The 25,276-nt window shown below is 53.6% G+C and overlaps 1 protein-coding gene and 1 long non-coding RNA gene across 5 annotated transcripts; one reads left to right on the top strand and one right to left on the bottom strand.

Moving 5' to 3' along the window:
• Nucleotides 1-5,088, bottom strand: LOC123605469. Its single transcript, XR_006715774.1, has 2 exons — nt 4,957-5,088; nt 1-1,368 (listed from the first exon to the last, which is right to left on the bottom strand). It is a non-coding gene; the product is annotated as an uncharacterized LOC123605469 (long non-coding RNA).
• TPM4 (tropomyosin 4) lies at nt 2,216-24,345 on the top strand. Of its 4 annotated transcripts, none has more exons than XM_045492383.1 (9): nt 2,216-2,744; nt 8,142-8,267; nt 13,342-13,475; nt 15,576-15,693; nt 16,130-16,200; nt 17,112-17,187; nt 18,659-18,721; nt 18,807-18,876; nt 22,909-24,345. In XM_045492383.1, the coding sequence occupies exons 1-9, from the start codon at nt 2,631-2,633 to the stop codon at nt 22,989-22,991; spliced, it is 855 nt and encodes a 284-aa protein (XP_045348339.1). In that variant the 5' UTR covers nt 2,216-2,630; the 3' UTR covers nt 22,992-24,345. The 4 variants fall into 4 exon arrangements, with proteins under 4 accessions (XP_045348339.1, XP_045348340.1, XP_045348341.1 ...); XM_045492384.1 differs by lacking the exon at nt 22,909-24,345 and adding an exon at nt 19,905-20,166 and having other exon boundaries at nt 2,506-2,744; XM_045492385.1 differs by lacking the exons at nt 2,216-2,744; nt 8,142-8,267 and adding an exon at nt 8,464-8,839.
• The last annotated feature ends 931 nt before the right edge of the window (nt 24,346-25,276 follow it).

Consider the following 25,276-nt stretch of genomic DNA (forward strand, 5'->3'; position numbering starts at 1 on the left):
TACAGGGCAGGGGGCAGAGCAGAGCTTTAATGCCATTCCTAGCCTCCTTCTCCTCTCCCCAGCATCAGATTCCACTCCGGGAGCTCCCTGAACAAGAGGACATTCCAGTGACAAGGGTCTACCCTACAAGGCCACCGAGCTAGCTAGCCAGCTAGCCCGCAGCTCCTGGGGGAGGGATCCCTTTCCTGAGCTGGTGGTGTCAGGCCTGGAATTAGCCTCACCACCTGTGGAGAGGCTGGTCCCAGGGACTCCCAGGAGGCAGGGGTGGGGCAGGGGGAGGGAGTGGAGGGAGCTGACCTCTGATGACTTAGTCTGAGACCATCAGAGGACAGGAGAAGGGGCCCAGAGAGACATGGTGGGGGTCTCAGGACCTCTCTCCAGCTCTGTTCTAGAGGGAGCTGGGTCAGGTTTCTGCTCTGCCATTCACAAGCAGGGTGACCCTCGGGAGGCGACTCGGAGCCTCAGCTTCCTCCTCTGTAAATGGAAATAAATACAGTTTTCCACCTCTTAAGGTTCGGGGAGGCTGAAGTGAAGTGCTCTGAGTGCAATGCTCAGCATGGCTCCTGGCACCAGACTCCACTCTTTTGATCACTGACATTCCTAGAGAGGCAATTATGATGATTTGCTCAGATCATAAGAGGAAGGGGGGTCTGCACAACCAGGATGTGGGAAGGGGTGAGATAAGGGAGAGTGATGGAGAATGGAGTTGAGGAGGGATCTGGGCGGAGTCCCCTTGATTCCTGAACATGGGGAGAAGCCAGTGGCTTCTCCCCAGTGTCCTTGGGGCATGAGAAAGCTTCCAGAATGTTCAGTTTGCTACCGTGTGGGCCCCCATGCTGATAGGGGGTGGGGGATGGGAGTTCTCCACATGACAAAGAAAAGGAAGCTGGCTTAAGGGGGGGGGGTGGTAGAGGGAAGCAATGACTCTATATCTGAGCCTGACACCCATGCTCCCCAGTGGTGCTGGCCACTGCCCAGTCTCCCTTTATCCCATCCTTCTGTGGTCTTGGGCAGGAAACTCAGAAGCCTCACTCCTTCTACTTCATCCCACACAGAAGCTTTGATGCTGGGCTGGAGGCCCCGGGGCTCTCTGTCTAGGAGTCCAGGAGGGCTTTCTGGAGGAGGAGCCATCCGATCTGGACTTTAAAGAATGAATACAAGCTTTCTAGTCCTAGAGGAGTGTGTGTGTGTGTGTGTGTGTGTGTGTGTGTGTGTGTGTGTGGAGGGGGGGATAAGTGTGTGGGAGGGAGTGTGTGAATGTATAGGGGGTTCGTTGTTCACTTTAATTAACAAGGATTTTCTGATCTTCTGGAGGCCGGGTACTCAGGAGGCCACAGATGATGCTTTGAAGCAGCTCACAGTTCCAACCTGATGATCAAATAATAACAATAATAATAATAGCCCCCATATTCTGTGCTTATGCTTCTGGGGCTCAGCGTGGGCAAGGCCCTCTGTGTTCATCATGTGAATGAATGAATGAATGAATGAATGAACACACCTTTCTGAAGGCAAGAAATCTTACCCCAGGTTGCTGGAGGACAGAAGGGAAGAGCATGGCAGGGCGTTGGGGGGATGCCCACACATGCCAAGGCCTGAAGGTGGGGAAATGGCAGCCCTCCCTGGGAAGCAGCGTTGGGGACAGCTAGGGAGCAGAGGGCAGGAGTCTCGAGTGACAAGCTGAGAAGCTAAGGCCACCTCCTTTCCAGTGGTACTGAACGGAGCAGGGAGGGCATCAGGGCCTGGTCTGGGCCTGCCTTGGCTTCCAAGAATTCCCAAGAGATGACCCAGGTCACTCTTGCCCTGGTGGTGCCGGCCCACAGGGGCAGAGGAGCTGACAGAGAGAGACACAGGAGGAGGCAGAGATAGAAAGAAGGGTAGGGAAACCCTAAAGAGAGAGAGAGAGAGAGAGAGAGAGAGAGAGAGAGAGACAAAGAGATCCAGACGGAGTCTGAGAAAACAAGACCAAAAGAGATGGGGAGACAGACACAGAGATAGAGAGAGACACTCATTGGAAAAGAGACAGAGGGAGAAGATGACGCATCAGAGACTCACCAGAAAGCGGGGGTGACCCAGGGAGGCCCTGGGGCAGAGCGGGAGGTGGGTTGGAGTCCTGACCCCATACCTGGAGGCTGGACCAGAGGGGAGGAGAAGGGAGGATGGGCGCCGCCCCACCCCACCTGGCCCCTACCCTACCCTGCACCCATGCACAAGCCCTCTTCTGTGCTCCCCAAGCACAGATGGGGAAGGTGAGGCCGGCCCGGCAGGCCAGGCCACCAGGATCCTCCTGAGCCAATGCTGTGCCCGCACACCCACAAGGGACCTGTGTCAGCAGGTTAAAAACGGAAACGGGTCGGGCTCTTTCTTTTTTTTTTTTTTTTCCTTTGAGAAAATCCTAGGCCCAAATAAGGCGAGGGCTGCGGGGAGGCTGGTGAGCTGGCCAAGTCCTCCTGAGCAAGCGAGTGGCGGCCGGCCCGGCGGCCTGGGCTTGGGCCTCCTCCAGGACTCGCCCGGCAGCGGGGCGGTGCGCCCGGAGCCTATAAGGGCCTCGCCCCCGCCGGGCCGCTCAGTCCCGACCCGCAGCGCAGCCCCCACCCCGCAGAGTCCTCTGTGCCTGCACCAGCTGCCCAGCCATGGAGGCCATCAAGAAGAAGATGCAGATGCTTAAGCTGGACAAGGAGAACGCCATCGACCGCGCCGAGCAGGCCGAGTCGGACAAGAAAGCCGCGGAGGAGAAGTGCAAGCAGGTGAGGCCCCGGACGCTGGGCCGCGTCCGGCCGCCCACTGCCGTCTCTGGGCTGCTCCCAACCTGGAGGCCAGGTGCTGGGCCGGGGTGGGGGGTGGGGGTGGGGGGAACTCTCAGAAGCCTTGGTCCCCAGAGTCAGGAGGGGGACAGGGGGCGATGCTCTGGCTGGGAGCGAGGGGGACCACTGTCTTTCCAGGGTCCCTGAGCTGGGAGAAAGAGGTGGCCCCAGCAGGGCCAGTGTGAGCAAAGTGAGAGAGAGAGACAGACGGAGACAGAGACAGAGAGACAGAGAGAGGGCGAGCGTGAGCGCGAGCGCAAGGAAGGGGTCTTTGCGCCGGACGCGTGTGCAAGCCGGTGCGCGTAGGTGTGTTGGGACGAGGGTGTGAGCGTGGAAGTGTGTGCTAGGAGGGGGTGTGGCCGACACCGTATGTGAGGGTGTGTTTGTGAGTCTGCGAGCGTGTTGGTGGTGGTGTCACCGTGGGCTTGTGTGTGCGGGCGAGAGGCCGTGCGCCTGTGCCAAAGTTGACATGACAGCAATGGAATGTGTGTGTGTGTCGGGGAGAGCGTGTGTGTGTTCAGGTGACTGTATTTGTATTGGCGTGTGTGTGCATGTTGGGGTGATTGTTTCTATCGGTGTGTATATGTGCGTGTGTCAGGGTGTGGAGCTGTGCGTGAGTGTGGGTGACCCTGGCCCCGTGTCAGCGCATACCCAGGTATGTGTGGACCGTGGGTCCACACTGGTGACCGCCCAGGAAGGGTGGCCGAGTGTGGGTGCGTAGTGGGTCCAGCTGTGTCCAGCTGCTGGGGGGAGCGGGTGAGAGTCTGGGGACTGGGCTAGTTGGAGACTTGAGGGTGAAGCTGAGAATCTCCATGCATCTCTGTGTATCTCAGGTGCCCCTGACGTTGCTGCTGTGAACCCAGAAGGGAAAGGTGGGGAGACAGTGACAGGCAGTGGCCTTGGACTCAGAGCTCCGGAGACGAGATTTCCAGGAGGCTCTGGCAGTAAGGGTGCATCAGGGAGCTAATGTGGCCAGTGGGCAGGGGTCTGGGCTGGGCAGTCCCAAGGCCAGGGCTTGGGGCAGAGCAGAAGTCATTTGTCTGGGTCTGGGCGGCCAGACCAGCCAGAGGGAGGAGGGAAGGGGGTGCCACTCCCTCCATAGCACCCTGCCCCCCACAGGGCTCATCCACTGCCCCAGGGTCAACCGTCCAGCCCTCAGGGGCATCAGGGTCTCAGAAAAGTCCCGGGAGCCACCCAGGACAGTGACACTACACTCCTAGCCCTGCCCAGCCCATCTGCCAGGCCAGCTTGGCAGGGAAAAGGGCAGGCTGTGAGCTCAGGCTGGCCCTGTTTCACAGCTCCGTCACGGGGCGCCCTGGAGCGAAGGCCTTCTGTGCCTCAGTGGCCCCACGTTTGAGACAGGAAAGTGACCGTGGTGCTTCCCTCATGACCATGGGAGGATGAGAGGTGACTGCAGGTGGAGCCCTTGTCCCGGTGCCCCGCACAGAGTAAGCACTCAATAAATGCAGGATTATTTCCTGCTCCACCCTACTTCCCCTTTGGGCCTCCCCATCCCCCAGTCTCCCCCGGCTTCCCTAAGAGTCTGTGACACATTGGGAGAGGCCAGCCCCGCCCCAGCGCTCCCTGCCGTACTCCCTTCCTCCCTCCTGGTTCCCCTCCCTGGCAGATACAGCCGCCCCTCTTGTGCTGGCCCTGAGCTGCCTGCTTCCATCCATCATTTAGCCCTTGCCATGAGACGCTTAGCTGGGGATTCAGAGAAAAGCGAGTTTATGGCTCTAATTTTCACTAAGGTGTGGGTGACTGACACAGCATAATCTCCCCAGGCAGACACAAATTCAAAAGGAAAGGCTTCTCAGAGCCTTCAGCCAGCTGTATGGCCCCAAAGCAGGGACAGGTTCTCTCACCTTCAGCTGGATTTTTATTCTGTTCTTGCTTCTCCACGAAGCCACCCACTGGGGTGGGCTCGTGCTTGAATCCAGACTGGATCTTCTTCTAACTTTGACTCGGGACACATTGTTGCCCCTCTCTGCACCCTCAGTGTTCTTATCTGTGAAATGGGGCACAGGCTACCTTCTGATGGCCAGGCATGGAACCCAAGATTCCAGAGGCCCAAAGCAGAAGCCACATTCCCATGGGGCGGATGGCCTGTCCTGCCTGGGAACAGAGGCAGGAGGCAATGAGGGACTCAACTTACCTGGAGAGCCTTATGCTTCAGGAGGCCAAAGAGCGTGGGCCGTGGGGCCTGCCCGAGCCTTGGGGACCCTGCAGCAAAATCCCAATTCTAGGCCCTGTTTGTCCAGTGTGGGAACAGGACCAGGAGGCCCAGCCCCCCCCCCCCCTGCTTCCTGCCCGCTCCCCTCCCAGGGCAGTGACATCCGCCACAAGTGGCCTTTGACCCCACATCCTGCCTCAGCCCTGCCCTAAGGCCCCATTTACACAGACTAAGGTGTGCAGTCCATGCTGAGGCCCAGAGAAGGAAGTGACTTGTCAGAGACCTCCCAGAGCCAGGCCAAGGCCACGCGCACCACCGACCCCCCCCCCCCCGCCCCCGCCCCCGACCCCAGCAAGGTGCATACACTAGCACACACTCTGTGCTTAGAAACCGGACAGACGGAAAGAAACCCGGTTTGTCAGTCTTATTTATTTTTCATACCTGGCTCCAACCGCTGAAGGGTTTGGGGTTGTGTCATTGATTCATTCCGCGCACTTCCCCTGGGGTTCCGCGGGGAGCCCTGGGCCCGGTGCCATGCTGAGTGATACTGGGGCTCAGAGGGACCTCAGCCCGAGGCAACTCCAGGGGAGCCCAGGCTGGGAGAGACAGAGCCAGACATGGAGGGATGCTCCCTGCCTCAACAGTCAGGGGTGGGCCAGAGGGAGGGACAGGGGCTGGGAGGGTCCAAGGTGGGCGGTAAGGCTCTGCCCAGGGCAGCGGGGCGGGCTGCTCAGGGGAGGGGGCATCGGTGATGGATGTGGAAGGTAGGCAGGAAGAGGGTGCACAGGGCAGGGGGCATGGGTAGCCTCCAAGTCAAGCGAAGCAGCTGTGGAATCAGTCAGCCCCTATCTGTACGGCCCGGGGACAAGTCCCTTCCTCATTCTGGGACTCAGTTTACCCTTCTGTGACATGGAGCTTTAGTGAAACAGTACTTGTAGTGTGCCTGGCACATTCTATGAGAGAATGCATGAGGGAGGGGCAGAAAGAAAGGGAGAGAGAGAACCTCAAGCAGGGCTCCGCACTGTCAGCACAGAGCCCAACATGGGGTTCGAACTCTTGAACTGTGAGATCATGACCTGAGCCAAAATCAAGAGTCCGACGTTTAACCGACTGAGCCACCCAGGCGCCTCAGTGTGCCTGGCACATTCTAAATGCCTCATGGCGCCCTGCCCACATTACCCCAGTCCCCACCCCTTGTTGTCCAAATGTTGCCGGAAAATGTTGTCAAACACTCAACCATCTCAGCACCTGGATGAACCCAATGCTGCAGAACTTGCTTTCACTCTTTATGTTAAGAGAGCGCCCCGCTGGGCACATAGGTGGCACCTACGAAATGCTGCACCCCACAGATCCTTCCAGAGGAAGTCAGGTGGACGCTGGGTCACGCTGACCTGTCTTTAAGGAAATTGGCTCATTTTCTCAGTCAAGGCAAAAGTTTCACAGCAGCTACTGGGGCACTCAGAGACCACCAACCACATCAAGGCTTCCATTTTACAGATGAGGAAACCGAGGTCAGAAAAGGGGACAGGGTATCACAGAGCTGGGATTTGGAGCCAGGCTTTTGGGCTTATTGCCTGAAGGTCCTTCCTTCCACTCCCCTCCCCACTCCCTAGCTCAGCAGCAGGACACTCAGTGGCCCTGAAGACGGGACCGGGGGCCTTTTAAGAATCTGCACAGGCGCCCCACCCCCCCAGGCAGTTCAGTCAGTTGATATCCGCTCAGGTCATGATCTCACGGTTTGTGAAACGGAGCACAGAGCCTGCTTGACATTCTCTCTGTCCCTCCCCCACTTGCGCGCACGCTCTCTCTCTCTCAAAATAAATAAATGAACATTAAAAAAAGATTTGCATGGGCACACACACACACACACACGCACACACACACAAAGCATCTGGCACATTTTAGACATCACCTCGGGGGTGAGTGTGTAACCCAGATCAGATTCAGAGCTTGACCTAGAAGTCACATCAGCTTTTCTAACATACCTTCTCCGGGAAGTTAGGGAAAAGAAGGGAGTCAGAAAGGGATGCAGGAAAGCAGGCCTGGCCTAAGGGCCTGTTCAGAAGTGGATTCAAATCCTGTGCTGTGTGTTCTGGAGAAAGTCATTCTACCTCTCTGGGCTTCCTTCTGGGAAAAGGAAGCAGGAGGATGAAGGGAGGGCCTCCCGCCCACCCTGGGAGCATGGACAGGACCGGGACATAAGTCAGATCAAAGCACGAGCTGGACGGGCCACCCCAGACCAGAGTTAGGGGTAGGGGAGGGAGGTACAGCCTGGAGGTGATGGAGAAAGCTGACTCTTAACTGGTGTGGTGGAGGGCGATGGAGAGGGACAGGTGAGGGGGTCTGTGGTTTGTATCCCACAGACCCTAACTTTTCACACTGGGAGTGCCCAGAGAGCAGCAAGTCTCCAAGGTAAACACATAGAACTGAAAATTGGGGGGATGTAGGGAACATTTTAATTGAAATGAACATAAGCCAGATGTGCAATAATTTTAAAGGTTCAACTTCTGCCTTCGAAGAAAATGGTCTTTGTGGGGGCATCTCTCTTCTGGCCAGGACCCCCAAGTACAGGAGTGGAGCGAGTCTGAGCCCTTCAATCTTTCAGAGTATTTTGTGAGACAGTCTGAGAAGCACTCTCTTGGGCAATGGGGAGCCACAGCAGTTCTCGGCAGAGGGAGGGCAAACATAAACTTTCTAAAATTTTTTCTGGCTGCCAGTGTAGGAGGCAGAACTGGGGGGGGGGGCACAGGCTGGGGCTTGGGGGACAGTCCAGGCCCAGAGTATGAGAGTCCTATTTCTGCCTAACCGGGATCACCAGCAGGCCGCACCCCTGAAAGTGGGATGCAAACCTGAACGTGTGTTCCTGGGAAATGGTTTCAGGCCTTGTTTCCCAAAAGCTGTGATTGATTCCGAGAGAGCATCTGGGACCCCCCCCCCTCCCCGCCCCAAAAGATAAGCACAGCTGGTCCCAGGAGGTGGGAAGAATGTGAAAAATCCTATTAACAGGTAGCATTAGAGTGGTGCCTAGTGTTGTTATCTCTGTTTTGCAGATGAGGCAACTGAGGCTCAGAGGGAGAGAGAGGGCTCTTGTGAATGGGGGGTGGGGGGCGCCCCTGCGCCTCGGGCACGTGGCCCCCAGGCTGACGCGTCCCCCCATCTGTCCCCAGGTGGAAGAGGAGCTGACGCACCTCCAGAAGAAGCTGAAGGGGACGGAGGATGAGTTGGACAAATACTCCGAGAACCTGAAGGACGCACAGGAGAAGCTGGAGCTGACGGAGAAGAAAGCCTCCGACGTACGTGCGCAGTAATGGGGACGCCCGCGGCTGGGCCGGGCAGGAGCCCCGGGGCCGGACGGGCTGGCAGCGCCAGGAGGAAGGGGAGGAGGAGGAGGAGGAGGAGGAGGAGGAGGAGGAGGAGGAGGAAGAGGAGAAGGCGGTGCCTCCCGGCGCTTTCTCCAAATAAGTCCCGAAAAGGGGCACTTTCCAGCAGCTGTGGCCAGCGGTGCCGACGTCAGGCCCTCCCCCAGCGGTGCTGACGTCGGCGGCCGGGCCGGGTGACCTCATCGCCCCGACGGCGGCCGGGCCGGGGGCGGGGAGAGGCGGGGGCGGCCCCGGCGCAGGCAAAGGCTCGGGGGGCCGGGGCGCGGCTGGTGCAGCTTTCGCCGGAGCCGGAGCCGAGCCGAGCGCCCGCCGCTGCCCGCCGCCCGCTGCGTGCGCCTCCGCGCCTCCGCGCCATGGCCGGCCTCAACTCCCTGGAGGCGGTGAAACGCAAGATCCAGGCCCTGCAGCAGCAGGCGGACGAGGCGGAGGACCGCGCGCAGGGCCTGCAGCGGGAGCTGGACGGCGAGCGCGAGCGGCGCGAGAAAGTGAGAGCCCGCGCCCCGCGCCCCCCGGCCCAGCGCGCGCTCCTTTCTCCCCTTCTCCCCGCGCCGCCCGCTTCCCGCGCTCCTGGGTCCTCCCCCCCTCCCCCACACCAGCCCGCCTTCGCGCCCTCCGGCCTGGCCGCTCCGGGATCGCGGACCCGCACCCCCCCCCCCCTCCCCGGGCGGCCTGCTGAGACCCCTTCCTCCGCGATCGTCCGGCCCGGGCCTGGGGCGGGGGAGGGGGCGCCGCCTCCGGATCGGGCGTGGCTGGCCCGGCGACTAATAGGGGGATGGGGCCGGGGAGGATGCGCGATCCCGGAGTGGGGAGGGGATGTAGAGGGGGGGGGGGGCGCCGCGCTGCCATCTGACTCCGGGCTGGCGCCGGGGTCCCGGGTAGGGGGTGGGGTGGGGGGACCGGCGACTGGACCCAGGAGCGGGAAGTGAGAGTGGAAACATTGAGCTTCCATTGTCTGGGGTTGGACTGGCCGACACGGACTCGGGGGAGGGGGGGTGAGGGGCCGTCGCACTTTCTCCCTCCTTACGCGGCTTCCCGGCTCCAGCTGAACTTTCCCAGCTGTTCCCAGGGGCGCGGCGACGACGTGTCGGCTCCTGGCGGGGGGCGGAAGTTCAGCCCAGAGCCGCCGGCCTTTCCCTCCCCAGCTGGTCCCTGCGGGAACGGCCGCCGAGCGACGGCCGCGGGACCCCGCCTTCCCAAAGGATCCTAGGAATGTTAGCTCGGGGCCCTGGACCCGAGACGGTTTTGTGTGCCTTCGCTCCACGCCGCGGGGCCGGAGACAGATAATGGGGCAGAACGAGGAGGCGCCCTCTTCGCCCTCTCAGCTTCCTCTGACCGCCCCTCGGGGCAGGACAGATGGTGGCAACTCCTGGGGCTGGGGAGAGATCTGGATTCTAACGCCGTCAAGTACTTAACCGCTAGGAACGCGTCTCCCCATCTGTAAAGCAGCGGGGACAGTACCGACCCCCTAGGAGAGCTGGGAGGGTCCCAGGAGTACAACCTCCCTGCAGAGCATCCGGCGCCGAGTAGGTGCTCAGTTCCTGGGCTTATTTTTCCCCTCCCTGTAACCTCAGAAGAACCCACAGTCTGATGGAGGCGAGGGGTACAAACAGGGCTGGTTAGCCTACCCGAGGGGTTCAGTGTTCTGTTGTGGGAGCATCACAGGGAAGCCGCCGCTCGGTGGGGTAGGCTTCAAAATGGAAGTTGAGCATTATTCTAGAATAAGGCTTTGCTGGGAAGAGGGACTTAGGTGTGCAAAAAAGTTGGAGAGGGCCCAGGGCCCCTGAAAGCTGGAGTGTTGAGAGGAAGGGTGAGGACCCCAGAAGTGGAAAAGGTGTCATGTGTATTGTCAAGGCTGGAGGCGAGCCCCAGGCGGCTTCAGTGTTGGCCTGAGTGGAGGTGTTTAATCCTGTCAGTTGCTCTGGCGTGAAGAGGCCTCAGAAACCTGGGGCAAGCCTCAAACAGTAGCTGGTTTGGCCTCTTTCACACAAGGAACCGGCATAACCCTCCCTCTGATCTCGTCCCAAGTCATCTCGCTGGAGGACGATTACTTCTGCTTAAACATGGCCCTCAGCCTCGAGCCAAGACATAGGAGGAGGACAGTCCAGTTGGGAGGAAAGATGTTTTTGGAAAGTTGTGGACTTCTTAAAAAGTTTGCTTTTCAGAGCATGCGCCTCTTGGTCAGGATGGGGAAGTCTGAAGAAAAGTTCCTGGGCAAAGGAACTGAGCCCAGAGAAGGGAAGAAAAACCCAAAAACACACAACAAAAAACCTTTCTCAGCCTCTTGTGGAGAAAACCAAGAGCCGGCGTGTGGCAGGCTTCTGGGTCTCCTCCCGACAGCTGGTTTCGTTTAGATTTTTGTGTGATTAACCGACATCTTCCTGTTCCTTTGCCACATGTATCTAGCAAGCCTCTTTTACCTTATAAGGGAAATCCTTTGTAGAGTGTAGAAGCTTTGATTGCAGGAAGGGGTGGAGCCCAAAATGACTAGCAGTGACTAGCAGTTTTTCAAAAATACATATATATGTATGGATGTATATCCTCCTATGTATCAGCGTTCTTTCAATTCCAGGCGGTTGAAAGTGTGCCAAAAGCATGGTTATCAGGACTCAGAATTCCCCACGTTCGCTTTTATTTTTTTGAAGACAATTCATGAGTCCAGCACCTTTGTTTGATGTTAAAAAGCAATTCCTTGATTGCTGGCGGGGATGGGGTTTCTTTTGGGGGAGGGGTGATGAGAATGTTCTGGAATTAGGTAGTGGTGCTGATGATGAGGTTTTGCTAATGTGCTAAAAAACTGTTGGGGGAAAAAAAATCAATTCCTGCCCTGTTGCTGAAGGAGTTAAAGAATCATGTCATCAGAAAGAATAGAAGGCACCCACTCATTGGAAGGGGTGGGTGAGTTTCTTAAAATAGTTCATCGGTGGTTTTAACAGAGGAAGTTGCGATCAGAGACACCTGTGGGAGTTTTCTCTCCATCTGCTGCTAAGACTCTGGAGCTGAGAAAAGTTTCCTGATTCTCTGTGTTTTTCAGCATCTCTGGCCTCATTCTTTTACTCCATTTTTTTTTGCTGTATAAATTCAGGGGGCAGTGCGGGGGAGCCTGGGTGGCTCAGTCGGTTGAGCGTCCAACTTCAGCTCAGTTCCCGATCTCGCAGTTCGTGGGTTCGAGCCCCGCGTCAGGCTCTGGGCTGACAGCTCCCAGCCTGGAGCCCGCTTCGGATTCTGTCTCCCTCTCACTCTCTGCCCCCCACCCCGCCCTCACGCTCTGTCTCTCTTTCAAAAATAAACAAACATTAAAAAAATTACTAATAAAATAAAGCCAAATCTAGCACAGACTGATAGAAAAATACTTTTAAAAAATTCAGAGGGAAGGCAGTGGTTTCCTGCTACTTTTTATGGCTTTCCCCATTCAGAGATTATTTGTCTTGATATGAAGAAGCCAGTGTAGCTTAACACGTCTTCCCTCAGTTGAGTCAAATCTCACCAGCTCTTTAGTATTTCTTCCTGAGGGTGGCTGGCCTCGAAGCCCCAGAGGACTCGGGTTTAACAAGGGAAGATCTTGCGGGGGGCTGGGGTTCGTGAGACCATTTCTCACCAGTTCTGTGACATTGAACAGAATCACTTCACCAAACTGAACCTCTCAGTTTCCCCACCGTAAAATGCTGGAGGATTTTTTTTTTTTTTTTTAAGTTATTTACTTTTGAGAGAGACAGTGAGAGAGAGTAAGGAAAGGGCAGAGAGAGAGGGAGAGAGAGAATCCCAAAGCTCTCACTGACAGCGCGGAGCCCAACGTGGGACTCGAACCCACGAACCGCATGATCGTGACCTGAGCAGAGATCAAGAGTCGGACACTTAACCGGCTGAGCCACCCAGGTGGCCCTATAACACTAGAGGATTAAGTGAGGTGAAATCATGGGCTGTAAGAGCTGTCCTTTTGTGGGACTTCCCACATGCCGGGTAGAGTCACTGCCACACCCTTCAGTTATGGGTCTTCATGGTGCCGGGACCAGGGTGGGGGTGGTTCAGAGCAGTGAAGCAACCTGCCCGATGCCACATGGCTACGCATCGGCAGAACGGGGATTCTGACCTAGCACTTTCTGAGCCTGGAGTTTCTGCTTTTATGTATGCCACCACTTTCCCTTCCTTGTAGGTGAAAATACCTTGAAAAGCCAGTATCCCTGTTCAGACATCCCTCTCGTGCCTGTAACCAACTTTTCTTTCCTTCCTTCCTTAACATCTGTCTGTCCCGTCATCTCTGGGCCAGACCTCGTTCAAGGTGGTGTTTGGACCCTGCTGCCCTCTTCCCTCACATTGTGTGGCCAACATTTAACTGAAGCTTCCATATTCTTGCATTTATCCTGCGGTGGAGGTGACTGGGAGCGGAGCTTTTTATTTTATTTATTTATGTATTATTTTTAAAGTTTATTTATTTATTTGGAGAGAAAGAGCACGCATGGCAGGGGCAGAGAGGGGGAGAGAGAGAGCCCCAAGCCGGCTTCAGTCCACCAGCAGGGAGCCAGACGTGGGGCTCGAACTCACGAACCGTGAGATCATGACCTGAGCCGAAGTCGGCTGCTTACTGGACTGAGCCATCCAGGTGCCCCCCCCCCCCCCGCCCCGGAGCTTTTTATGGGACGGGGTGGAGCCAGGGCACCGGTGGCCTTACTGTCTAGGCATCCCAGAGAGGCCAGCACCGTCTTCTCACCTCCTGTGGTATATACTCTTCTCTCTTCCGTGTTGACTTGGCTGCCCGACCCGTCCTGGGATGCACACCTTTGTCACCGAGCGGTGGAAATTCCCGAACATTTTCAGGGAAGATCATACAGAAATCTCCAGATGGGAGCGTGAATCCCTTAACCGCCTGCACTCCCGGGTGGGCTTTGTCAGGGGAGGTGTGGTAACCGAGGGACGAGTGCCGTGTGCACTGGGGACTCCGTGCCGTCTGGCCTTTTCCTTCTTAACCCAGCTGCACCTCTCATCTCCCCAGGCCGAAGGGGATGTGGCCGCTCTCAATCGACGCATCCAGCTTGTTGAGGAGGAGCTGGACAGGGCTCAGGAGCGACTGGCCACAGCCCTGCAGAAGCTGGAGGAGGCAGAAAAGGCCGCGGATGAGAGTGAGAGGTGAGGATGCTTCCAGCCTGGCGGCTTCGGCATTGGCTTCTCAGAAGCGGGGACCGTGCCATGGGGCTGACCTCCCAGAGCCGGGGTGAGACCGAATGCGGGTGGTGTGGACACGCATGCACGCACAGGCCATGCACGGCAGCGCCTTGTCAACTGCCACGCCGCGTAGGGGCGTTTGTCGTCCTGGTGGTTGTGAAGGAAACTCCCGCTAGAGAAAATTTAAAAAATGGGTAGATGTAAGACTTGCAAGTAGGACTGTCACCGGAGACCGGTGCGCAGAGTGCCGCTTCATGTGTCCTCTGAAAGCCACCGTGCATCTCATCTCGCTGGTCACCTCCAGATATCAAGTTCCAGGGGGGATGGGGGGGGGACGGGCCACCCTCGAAATGGGCCGCGTGCATGGATGCTGGTTAACCGTGCCGCCAGGCAGGCTTCAGGCTGCTGGGCAGTGACAACTGTACGTCAGGGACGCATGCACACCGCCTCTGTGGCATGCATTCGGGGCTCTGGCGGGATGCTCTTTCCTCCGGAGCAGGCTAACTCTGCACGCCTCGGCGCGGGCTCTGGAGGACTGAGGGCAGATTGTGTAATTCACAGAAGCAGCCGTCTCTGCGCGGTGGAAAATGGGTCCCTTGTGCGGTGATGGTGTGGGCCGGGCCAGTGGTCATTCTGTATCTGCCACACGATCGCAGCAGGGTTCTCGTTTGGCCGGTCCACGGTGGTTTCCTGGTATAAACCCCTCCAGGGGATTCGTTTCGGGTGGTGCTGTTGTGGCCCATACACCGGAGATTAGAAACTACTTGGGGAGTCTTGGAAATTGACCCTGCCGGTTGCCCAGACGGGAACTTTGGGCACACTCGAGGAGGCTGTGCTGCGGCCGCCAGGAAGGGTGAAGGGCCCGGCCACAAGTTGCTCGGGGCTGTGCCTGGGGCCTGGGTTAGCCGCTGCCCGCGTTCATGGTCAGACCAGCCTGGCCAGATGTCTCCCTTCCAGGAGTTGACCAAACCCACCTACTTGTGTCATGTCACCAGAGGCCTTTGGTGACCCCCTTGTTGGAGACGGCTAGTTTTGATAGAATTCTGTACGTGGGAGTTGGAGGGTCTAGATTCCAGTCCTTCCACAGCCACGTACTAATTGCTGGGCAAGCCACTTTGATCTCTCCAGAGCTGCAAAGGTTTTCCAAGTCTGCCCATCCACGGAGGTTAAGGCTGTGTACAGACGGGAAGGGCATTTTGAGGAATGGGAGCGACAGCCCGAATGGAAGTATTTATTAAACAGCAAGACATATACGGTCCTCCACTCTGGGCAGGCATGACGCGCATCAATACGTTGTCCTGGGTTGGCCTCTTTCGGGGTATCTGAGCTGCCCTAGTGCGCTCCGAGCAGTGTGGGCCAGAGTGAGCTCGTTTCCTGGTAAGCCAGCTGCATTGCAGATTTCCGGCTGTCCCCGGGACACTGTCCTTTCCAAATTGGACGCATCCACTTCAGATCGGGCCGTCCTCACCCCTCACCTTGTTGGTACCTGCCTCTTACCTGGTCTTCCCGTTCCTCTTTCTGGCTTCCATTCACTCCTGCTTTTGAAACGCTCCTGGGGTTCCCCTGTGTTCTCTTTTGGAAAGCCTCCCAGGACACATACACACCTCCTTCCCCAGTGCAGCAGAACTCATCATTCCCACGGCCGCGCTGGCCCAGACCCCTCATCCCATTGTGGTAACCGTTGGCGTGTCCACGCTTCTTGTTACTAGTCGGTGAGGGGCCGTAGAGGATGGGAGCTGAGGATCTGGAGCCAGATCACCAGGGTTTGAGTCCCGGCTCTGCCACTTACTAGCTACGCAGCCTTGAGCAGGTTACTTGGCCTCCCTGTGGCTCCGTTTCTTCCTCTGCAAAGTGGGGGATGAGGTTCCTGCCTCGTGGGGCAGTTGTGAAGGTGAAGGCCAAGGTGAAGTGAAGAACACCTCTGCAATCTTCTGTGCGGAGCACAGGTTCTTGGTGGGCATCAGAGAGGTGCTTGGATGAGCGGGTGTCTGGAGGTATACGAGGGTGGTGATCTGGTGGTGGGTTGGGGGGGGGCGGCGGTAATGACAAGGTTGCTCCTTGCAGAGGAATGAAGGTGATAGAAAACCGGGCCATGAAAGATGAAGAAAAGATGGAAATCCAGGAGATGCAGCTCAAAGAGGCCAAGCACATTGCCGAGGAGGCCGACCGCAAGTACGAGGAGGTGAGCGGGACAGCCCCGGGGCCGCCTGAAGGAAGCGCCTGGTTGGGGCAGCTGTCCTTCTGCGTCCACGTCTGTTCTTCCGGAGATGGCCGCTCGGCTAGGAGACGATCTTCTGCAATGCCAGAAAGTCCCGGGGAACTCTGTGGTACTTGCCTGACTTGGTGGGGAGACCCACTGGTCAGATCACGTTTTGTCCCGCAGCCGGGTGCTTTGGCACGGTTTGGCTGACATTGGGAATCCTGTGGGTCTGGGGACCTTGAAAGTTCTGTTGCTCTCCTGCTGGCCTCCGTGGTCTGCTTCCCTTCCTGTCTGCCTCCCTCCAGGGCCAGAGTCTTCACAGATGGTCTGGGGAGGGGCCTCACCGTCTGCAAGCAGGGAGGGGGGCATCCTCCTAGACGCGGTTGTTGGGGTCCCAGTTGGTCCTTTCTGTCCGCAGGTGGCTCGTAAATTGGTCATCCTGGAGGGTGAGCTGGAAAGGGCAGAGGAGCGCGCAGAGGTGTCCGAACTGTGAGTGGCAGAGCGGGACGGAGAGGAACGGAGTGGGAGGGAGTTGGTTGCACTGGGAATTGACTCCGACTTGGTAAGGCCAGTGCTCAAGCCAAGTGGAGGGGCATCTGGGACTCAGAGCTCAGCCCCTGCTCCTTGTCCCCATGGCTGACAGGGTGTCTGTTCTTACTGCCCTGGGAAGCGCTTGCCTACGTGTTGACTCTTCCCACAAAGGTATTGGGAAATAGGAGTGAGACAGGCAGGAGCAGAGAGGCTGGGAAGTCCTATTTTCCCAGAGAGGATGATCTCAGGAAGCTGTGCCTTCTTAAGAGAACATTTGCCTCTGAAAGGCAGGCTTCCCTGTCGTGTTTCACTGCCTTGTTCCTGATGTCATTGTTTGGCTGGGACACATTCCTGGGGGAGGAAAGGTGAGAAGCTTGACCACAGTCACGCAAGCTCTGGGGGAACAAGAATGTCTCCCCTTGGTCTTGGGTGAGGAATCCAGCTCCATGGAGCATCCCGCCGCGCTGAGAGAGGGGAATCCGGCAGATCCGTTCTCGAGCCTGCCTCCCGGAGGGTCGGGTGCAAACCGATTGCTCTCTCCTCCCGTGCTCCGTGGCATTGTTGCACCTTCCGGAGTCAGCCTCATAATTCACAGATTTCACAAGTCCCAGTTGCCTCACCCCTGGCGAGAGCCCAGGAGTGCTTTACAAACCTTCCAAATACTCCTCGGCCTGCTGTGCCCTTGCCAGGCACGACAGGGTTTTGATAAGTGCACAGCACTCCGGCTCAGAAAAAGCCATTAACATTTTTCCCCCGCATTCCTTCTGGGGGCCCTAGGCAGCGGGGATTCCTCCTTTTTGAAACCCTTGAGGGGAATGGCCTGCTATGAGGGTGGATAGGGCGCCAGATTCCTTTGTCTCTCTGCACAGAAAATGTGGTGACCTGGAAGAAGAACTCAAGAACGTCACGAACAATCTGAAATCACTCGAGGCTGCCTCTGAGAAGGTTGGTGGCTGGCTTGAGTTGGTGATTTGTTGGACTTTTCTTTTCTTCCCCGCCAAGGAACACGGGAGCATGCCCAGGGTCTCAGGGATCTGACCTGTGTTTGCTAACAGTAGCTTTGCTGCCCAGCCACAAGGTTTTTCCCTCCATAAAAAGAGATGTTCAGTCATCTTCGTCCCCCCCTTCTACAAGGGTGGACATGGAATAGGAGATTGGTACCTGGTCAGGCACTTCCTAGGGAGAGCTGAGCATAATTGTACAAATACAGAGCCTCACTCTCAAACGATTCCCCTGGACCCCCCAGAAATACACTCTAACAGGTCAAGCAGCAGATATGAGAGGTGGAATGGGGCTTTTTAGGCTGAAATAGTATCCAAAGCAGTCATTACCGGAGAGAACCGCATCAGGAACAGTGAACACACCCCTTCGTGGCCTGCCCTGGGAATTCCCCATCTTTATTTCTTCCTCACCCTACCCCCCCACCCCCCGCACCCCAGGGCCCTCCAGTTGCACTGAACATCTAGGTTAGGGGTTTCTTGGCTGTATAGCCCCGCCTACTTCTTTTCCTATCATGTGGTTCATCGTGTTGGTCATAATGAACTCAATTAACGATATGCCTTCCTTGCCAGATTGTAAGTTTTAAGGACCGGGAGTATATCTATCTTGTGTAGCGCCGTGTCATTAGTACTAACATGGATACTAAGATATTTGATGAGCAAATGTAGCTTATGTGTGCGTGCCAAATGCTGTCCTGGGCCATGGGGATAGATGTAACAGCGATGATATGGCTTCTGCTCCTCAAGGGCTCAGAGTCTAGTTGAGTTGAAGAGACTGGCCCTGTAATACAGTGCTTGAAGACTCCAACAGAGGGACCTTGGAAAGTTGGGAAATGTGTTACAAGCAGGTGACGTGTCAAAGGGCTGTAAAGCATGATGATTGCCAGGAGCTCAGATTCCAGAGTCAGGGTCCAGTCATGGCTTGGTCACTTCCTAGCCATGTGACCCTAGACAAACTACCTAACCTCTCTGTGACTCCTTACTCATCTGTAAAATGGGATTGGGGATATCTGGCAACGGAGCAAACAGCTATAAAGGTTAGCTAGTGCTGATCTGAGTTGAACCTGGCGAAACAAAAATAATTTCTGACATGTAGTGACGGGGAAAGGAGCATTCCATGCTGGGGCAGGGGGCGATCTCAGGCCTGAGGCTGGGAGACTGGAGAGTGCGCAGGTTCCATCCGAGAGGGCTCCCCTACAGATGCGCTCCTCAGTTTTGTGCCCATCTCTTCTGCCCGGAAAGGTGCTGCTGTGTCCACTCGGCCTCCTAGGCGTGTTCGTGGCGCTTCAAGCACACGCTTTTCTCTGAGGAGCAGAGAACCTACATTCTTTTCTTTCTTTTTTTTCTGTTTTCTTTCTTTCTTTCTTTTTTGGTCCCCCCCCCCCTTTTTTAAAGTACCGCTTTGGTTTCTCCCGCAGTATTCTGAAAAGGAGGATAAATACGAAGAAGAAATTAAACTTTTGTCCGACAAACTGAAAGAGGTGAGTGTGACCGTACCCGGCTAGTTCAAGTTTCTCTTGCGGCTGGTCTCGAAGCCATCATAGTGACTCCTTTCTTTTCCTCCAGGCTGAGACCCGTGCTGAATTTGCAGAGAGAACGGTTGCAAAACTGGAAAAGACGATTGATGACCTGGAAGGTATGACACTGCCATCTCGTTGCATTTTTTCTGCCTCCCCCTGCCGGACAATCTCCTGGCAAGTGGGAGGAGTCTGTGGAGGGGCTGAGCTGGGCTTTGTTCCTCTTAGGAAAGTGAAGTGCCGGGTGAGGGCACAGCAGGAGGTCAGAAGCACGGGACAGGACCGTGCAAGTCAAATTCAGACTTGGGTCGCCACTTCTCAAGAAGTAAGAGATCTCATGCTTAATTAGCTCCACATGTGAATACGGAGGCCCAAATATGGCTGATTTTAAAAGTCTTCAGAATTTCCTTCAATTTGCTCATTCCTTCAGAGACGCCTTGCATTTTTAAAATGCCTTACATTTTTACAGAAGCTCTCTCCCAGAGCGCTCAAGAGTTTGTCACAGTATGAGAAAATGGAAGCATAGAGAATGTAGAGACTGAATAAAGACTCCAGTCTGCAAGTCCGGTGCCCACATATCCCAGAATTTCTTGAAGAGTTCCAACTTAAAAAAAAAAAAAAAAAAATTCTGTCCCGCATTCTTCATAAAATAACCAGGAGATTCCAGAATCTTGGGATTCAAACATCTCCTAAAACCATCTGTCCCGCCCAGAAAGGGTACAGAACTTATTCCCCAGACTGTGTGTCCAGTGTTTGGTTTGGGAGGTGAGGTTTCCATATAAGGGAAAATCTCCCGTTTCCAAAGTATATATAACCTTTGGACTGGGTGACATCACTGAAAGTCAGAAATAACCTGGGGCGGGAGGTTGGGGGTAGACGCTGTGTTCATTTCTAGTCTCCATTCTTTCAAAGGTTCATTATAGCTAATCCCCTGCAGGGCCCCAAACTACTTGGAAACCTCTCCGTTGATCTTTTGTTTTCTCATGTGTTTGACATAGGACACAGCTTTCTTTTAGTTCATGCTTTCTTTTCTCACTTTTGTTTCCTTCCTGTCATTGTTCATCTGTGGCACTCCACTCCGACCCTCACGTTCTGTCCCCTGTACCTCTTCTTCCGAACTGTCTCCCTGGGGACCTCCGCCCTCTAGATGAGCTATATGCGCAGAAGCTCAAGTACAAAGCTATCAGCGAGGAACTGGACCATGCTCTCAACGACATGACCTCTCTCTAAGAGGGAGCGGGGGTGCCGCCCTCTGTCCTAGCAATACTGAAGTTTGCCTTCTCACTGTGGTGCCTACAGTCCCGTGGGCTTCTCGAAGCTCCAATGGTCTGCCTCCTGGTTTGGTCTTTTAAGCCTTCCTCTGCTGTGTCTGTGACTGTGTGACTGAAATAAAGACAGGCCTCCTCATGCCCAGGCCCTCTCATTTTCATGTTCTTCCCTTGCCGCTTTTGAGCCGTAGCTGTGATGCCCTGGACCGTGGCTACAACAGAAAGTGGGTGGTTCCAATGAAGAGCTCATTTCAAAAAGAAAGTTATGCCCACATGATTCTTTTCCGACAATACGAAAACAAACGCCAATTTGGCATGAGCTCTCAAATATGTTGCTAGCGAACTATACCTGCGTGCCGATAGCAGTATTTCCTTAAATAGAAATTGTTTTTGAATGGAGACTCATCCGACCTCTTAAGCAGCTTAATAGAGTCAGCAGAATGTGCAAAAACTGGCAGGCTCGTGTCTACAAAGAGGCTACTCTTGAGTGGGTTTTGATCTACAGATTCAAAAAGCGGCAATGGCATTTTGTGGTCTCCTTATTCCGCCTTTTCACACGTGTTCTCTCTGTTACTCTCTGAGAATGGTGTCTAGGGTCCCCTATATCTTCATTGTTCACGGAACATGTATCCAGCCCTCCCAGTCCTGGGAGGAAGTTCACCAGGGAACCTCACCTCTATACCCTGCCCTTAGAAGACAACTCTACAAGGAATTAAAGAGCATCCCATTAGCAGGGAAAGGGAGTGGAGGCTGCTGGAAAGCCAGACAAAGAGAAAGGATGCATTCCTGAGTTCCAAACAAAGTTGCCTGAGATGCTAACATCTCCTCATACTTGATTTAACTAGAACCAGGAACCTTGCCTTGGTTTGGTGAGCACTCATAAAGTTAGCCTGTGGGTATATTAAAAAAAGAAATTAGCCTGTGGGTATTAAGAGGTCACACTGAAAGTGACCAAAAGCTCATACATTTTTCCATAAGAATGCACATTTCAAATATTTTTATTCACTTCTCTGTACCCACCCCCAAATTATCCCAGAAACACTGACATGTTAGTGTCAAGTCTTGTAGATGGCCCCTTGGACCTGGGAGTGGCAGGAAAATCTCCAGTTAGATCGATTTTTTTGTCACTGTAGCTTATTCCTCAGCCTGTAATTTCTTATTCAGGTGGGTTCTTTGTATTCACCCCTCCAAAGTCCATCTCCCTTAAACGACCCACACCCGTCTACTCCCAGCCTCTTCCTGGTGTCCTATCATTCCCCCCTGAATTTTTGCACAAGCCACTCCCCTCACACACTGCCATACTTACGCCCCTGGGAAAATTAGCCTATGAAGGGGTGTGGGTGTTTTTTGTTTTCTCTCTGTGTATGTTTGTTCCTGGGACTTTTCCAGACCTACGTATCCTCCACCCTTTGAAATAACTGCAGCCCTGCTTATCCAGTCGTTCAGCTTAACTGAGCAACTAGGTGGAGCCTCATGTACAGAGATTAGGGCTACAGAAATCTACGACTACCTGTTATATTATCTCACACCTACCACAAAGTAGACGCCAGGGAATCTAAGTGGTGAGTTGAGGTCAGCATCTGTAGTGGGGAGACCTGGGTTTGAATCCCAGCCCTGCCATTTCAGCCGTGGGACCCTGAACGAGCCGCTTCACTTTTCTGCAAAACACAAGCGATGTCTTGGTTGGTAAAGATTAGGAGAGACGATGGAGACATTGGCTCACGCCGAACTGGCGCCGTCCGTCCAGATTAGTCGGGCCCAGGTCACTCTTCCTTTCTGACAGAATCCGCCCAGATCGTAGCAACTTGAGGTTCTAAGGGCCTCATCGGATGAAAGGCCCAGCGGTTGTAGTTGAAAGATTGCCACCTTCGCAGCCTTTTTTTTTTTTTCCTTTCTGAAAAATGTCCAAGCTGATCCTATCACATTTTTAGGAGGCATTTTGCTTTCCTCCAGTATTTTAATGATTCTTGGCCTAGTCCTCTTATCAGCCATCACTCATTGCAAACCGGTTCTGTCCTGAGCTCTGTCACGCATAGCTCTAAATGGCATCTCACTGTTTTAGTTTTTAAATTTTTTATTTTATCAGCTCGGTCATTTAATAATTCACCCGTAGTCTGACTTAGATTTTAGTCATGCTGCATTTCTCTGGGGTTTGACTACATTGCTGTGGACACACGGACACAAAAACACAATTATGCCTGGAATTTAAATGGCCGTTCCCAGAAGCTCCAAAGGAGAAAACGGGTTTCAGGATGATAGTTTCCTACCAAAGGCCACCAAACTGGCACTAGGGGAGAAATGTCCTGTTTCCCAGATCTGATGTTTGTGTAGCACTTCAGAAGTTCTGTAGGGTGTCTCATTTATTATCTCCTTATGATAATTCCCACACCACACATTGTTGTCGTTATCCTTGACAGAGGGGGAAACGGAGATGTACCAAGATTAAATGCCTTATTTCAAAGGGACGGCTGGGGCTTACATCCAGGTGTTATAACTCCAGACTGCCAGATTTACCAAGTTAAAACACAGGACACCCAGTTAAATGTGAATTTCAGATAGGCAATGAATAATTTTTTGGCCTAAGTATATTTCATGCAACATTTGGGATAGACCTGTACTATAAAATTATTTGTCGTGTGCCTGAAATTCAAATTTAGTTGAAGACTCTGTGTTTTATCTCAAAACCGTATCTGACTCCCGTATTTGATACTCAAACCCTGTTATTAGATGGTGTTCTGCTCTAATTAAATGTGGGGTACTTTCTCCGCTATGACTTTCACTCTGACGGTGTGGGGTTTTAGAAGCTTTTTTTTTTTTTTTTCTCTTAACAAAATTTTAGATGCTTATTAATTTATTTTTCCCCCCACTCTTAATCCTCACCAGAAAAACTTGCCCAGGCCAAAGAAGAGAATGTGGGCTTACATCAGACACTGGATCAGACACTAAACGAACTTAACTGTATATAACCAAAACAGAAGAGTCTTGTTCCAACAGAAACTCCAGAGCTCTGTGTCTTTCTCTTCTCTTGTAAGAAGTTTCTTTTGCTATTGAAATCTTCGCTTTGCTGGAAATGTCAAGCAAATTATGAGTACGTGACCAAATATTTTGTATCAGAGAAGCTTTGAGCACCCCGTTAAATCTCATTCCTTCCTTTTTTCAAATGGCACCAGCTTTTTCAGCTCTATTTTTATCTTTAAGTTGCATTTATTCATAAGGTAGGCAGGGTATTTCATACTGAGCATACGCCTATAGAGACTGAGGGCGTTTGGTTCCTGGGAGAATAGACAACCTTATACTTTTCAAAAACCAACTCCAGTGTCTAGTCACAGGTAAACTTAAAAGGCCGCAGAATGCATAACCTTCTGGGCCACTGTTGGTCACACGACAGGTAGCCAGGGACCATCCCATTAAAATGGGTAGGGATTTTCCATCCAGAGCATAACAAAAGGGAGGAGGGGGAAGAGGGCTTGCCTTGTGGGAAGTCATAAACCATAGATCAACCTCATCATCCTGGCTCTTTCCCACACACCGCCATGCAGAACAAACATCCTCTGGGCAGGTAGCATGAGAATGCTTGGGAAATCATCGTAATAATTACCCAGATATTTTCTGGATAGATCCTATGTTCCTCTACAGGTTTCTTTTCATTCTGAAGTTCTCTGAGGAGCAGATCTCTTATTCCAATAATGACCCATGCTTGTCTGCTCTGATCTGAGACCATCTGCTTAGCAGGAATGAATGTGGCAGAATTCAGTCTCATTCAGAGAAGTCCTATCAAAAAGACTGCGAGCCATCAATAATTGAGCAATGCTGACAACTACTGGGCAGAAGGCCCCTCTCTGACAGCAAAGTACAGATAGAGCAATGGGCCTCGCTTCCTCTCCTGTGTACTTCCGGGAATAGCAAACTGAAGATTTACTTATGTAGGACTTTAATTCCTTCTTCAGGACCAAGTTAATGAAAGACCAAGAAACTCCTGATTAAACTGGATATGGAGCATTTTGTAGGCACAGCTGCATTTTGGCTTTGTTGTCTTTCTGCTTTCTGGGGTAACATCTCAGAGCTGAAACATTCCACATTCCCCAGCAGTGTGGGGGCCAACTCAAGTTTACAATTCTGACAAAATCACCCTGCTTCTAGCTTATCCAAATTCTCTGCCCCTCACTCCTATTTATTAAGCATCACACTACCCAGAAGGTACACTAGCAAATTGTGCAATTAAATAAAACGCACACCTTTCATTTAGATTCTTGCAACTGTATCATATGTAATAGTATCACTTTTTCTACATTTTGGTCAAATAAATTTTTACATAAACTATCATTTGTGTGAACTTTAGAATGTATTTGGGGGTGGGGGGACACATAAGGTATTCTGGTTCAGCGAACGTTAGTAGGATGGAAAGATTACTGTGCCGAGATGATTAACAAATGTTATTTGCTTTACACCGTGACTTCATGATAGGAGGATTATTACCTCTATATTCAGGTGAGAGCACTTGGCCTCAGTAACGCAAAAGCTCCTGTCCTTTGTTATATACCCAGTCCCGCCTAAGCCAGGCTGTGAAGAATAACTAGGATTTTAATAGATGAGACAGGAGCAGGGAAAATGGTCCCTGTTGCTTGAGTCAGGAAGGCACAAGGCCGGCCTGCGTAAGGCTTCTGTGTGTTGCGTATATAAAGGAAGGAAGGAGGAAAGTTGGAAGGCAAACTGGTCCATAGTGATGAGAGCCCCAACTTAATTTGGTCAGCAGTGGAGAGCCGCTGAAGACTAATCAACAAAGAAACACATTAGGAAAATCCACTTAGTCATTTTCAGGAAGGACTAGAATGGGGGGGTAGACTAGAGGGGTGTGGCCAGTTAGGAAGTGGTTTCAGTTAATCCCAGATAGTGCTTGCCTGGGAATGAAAAGGAAGTGATCTGGAGGAAGATAACTTGAGACAGCTGACTGGCTGGCAGGTAACTAGAAGAGAGTGTCAAAGGTGACTGCAGTTTCATTGCCAGAATTGCTTTGATACTGGTCTCACGATCTGATGGGATAAGGAGTCAAAGAGAATTGAAAGCCAAACATTCGTGTGTGTAGACAATTTTTTGCTCACCAAGTGCAATTAAAAACATTTCCTTCATGGGGCACCTGGGTGGCGCAGTCGGTTAAGCGTCCGACTTCAGCCAGGTCACGATCTCACGGTCCGGGAGTTCGAGCCCCGCGTCAGGCTCTGGGCTGATGGCTCAGAGCCTGGAGCCTGTTTCC

The sequence above is a fragment of the Leopardus geoffroyi genome, chromosome A2 (assembly GCF_018350155.1).
Source record: "Leopardus geoffroyi isolate Oge1 chromosome A2, O.geoffroyi_Oge1_pat1.0, whole genome shotgun sequence".
Classification (NCBI taxonomy): domain Eukaryota; kingdom Metazoa; phylum Chordata; class Mammalia; order Carnivora; family Felidae; genus Leopardus; species Leopardus geoffroyi.

Excerpts from the sequence above, each read along its gene's own strand:
- TPM4 (XM_045492383.1), top strand. The coding sequence starts at position 2,631 with ATGGAGGCCATCAAGAAGAAGATGCAGATGCTTAAGCTGGACAAGGAG. Across the intron at positions 16,201-17,111 it reads CGCGCAGAGGTGTCCGAACT|AAAATGTGGTGACCTGGAAG; the intron begins GTGAGTGGCAGA and ends CTCTCTGCACAG. Across the intron at positions 18,722-18,806 it reads TGTCCGACAAACTGAAAGAG|GCTGAGACCCGTGCTGAATT; the intron begins GTGAGTGTGACC and ends CTTTTCCTCCAG.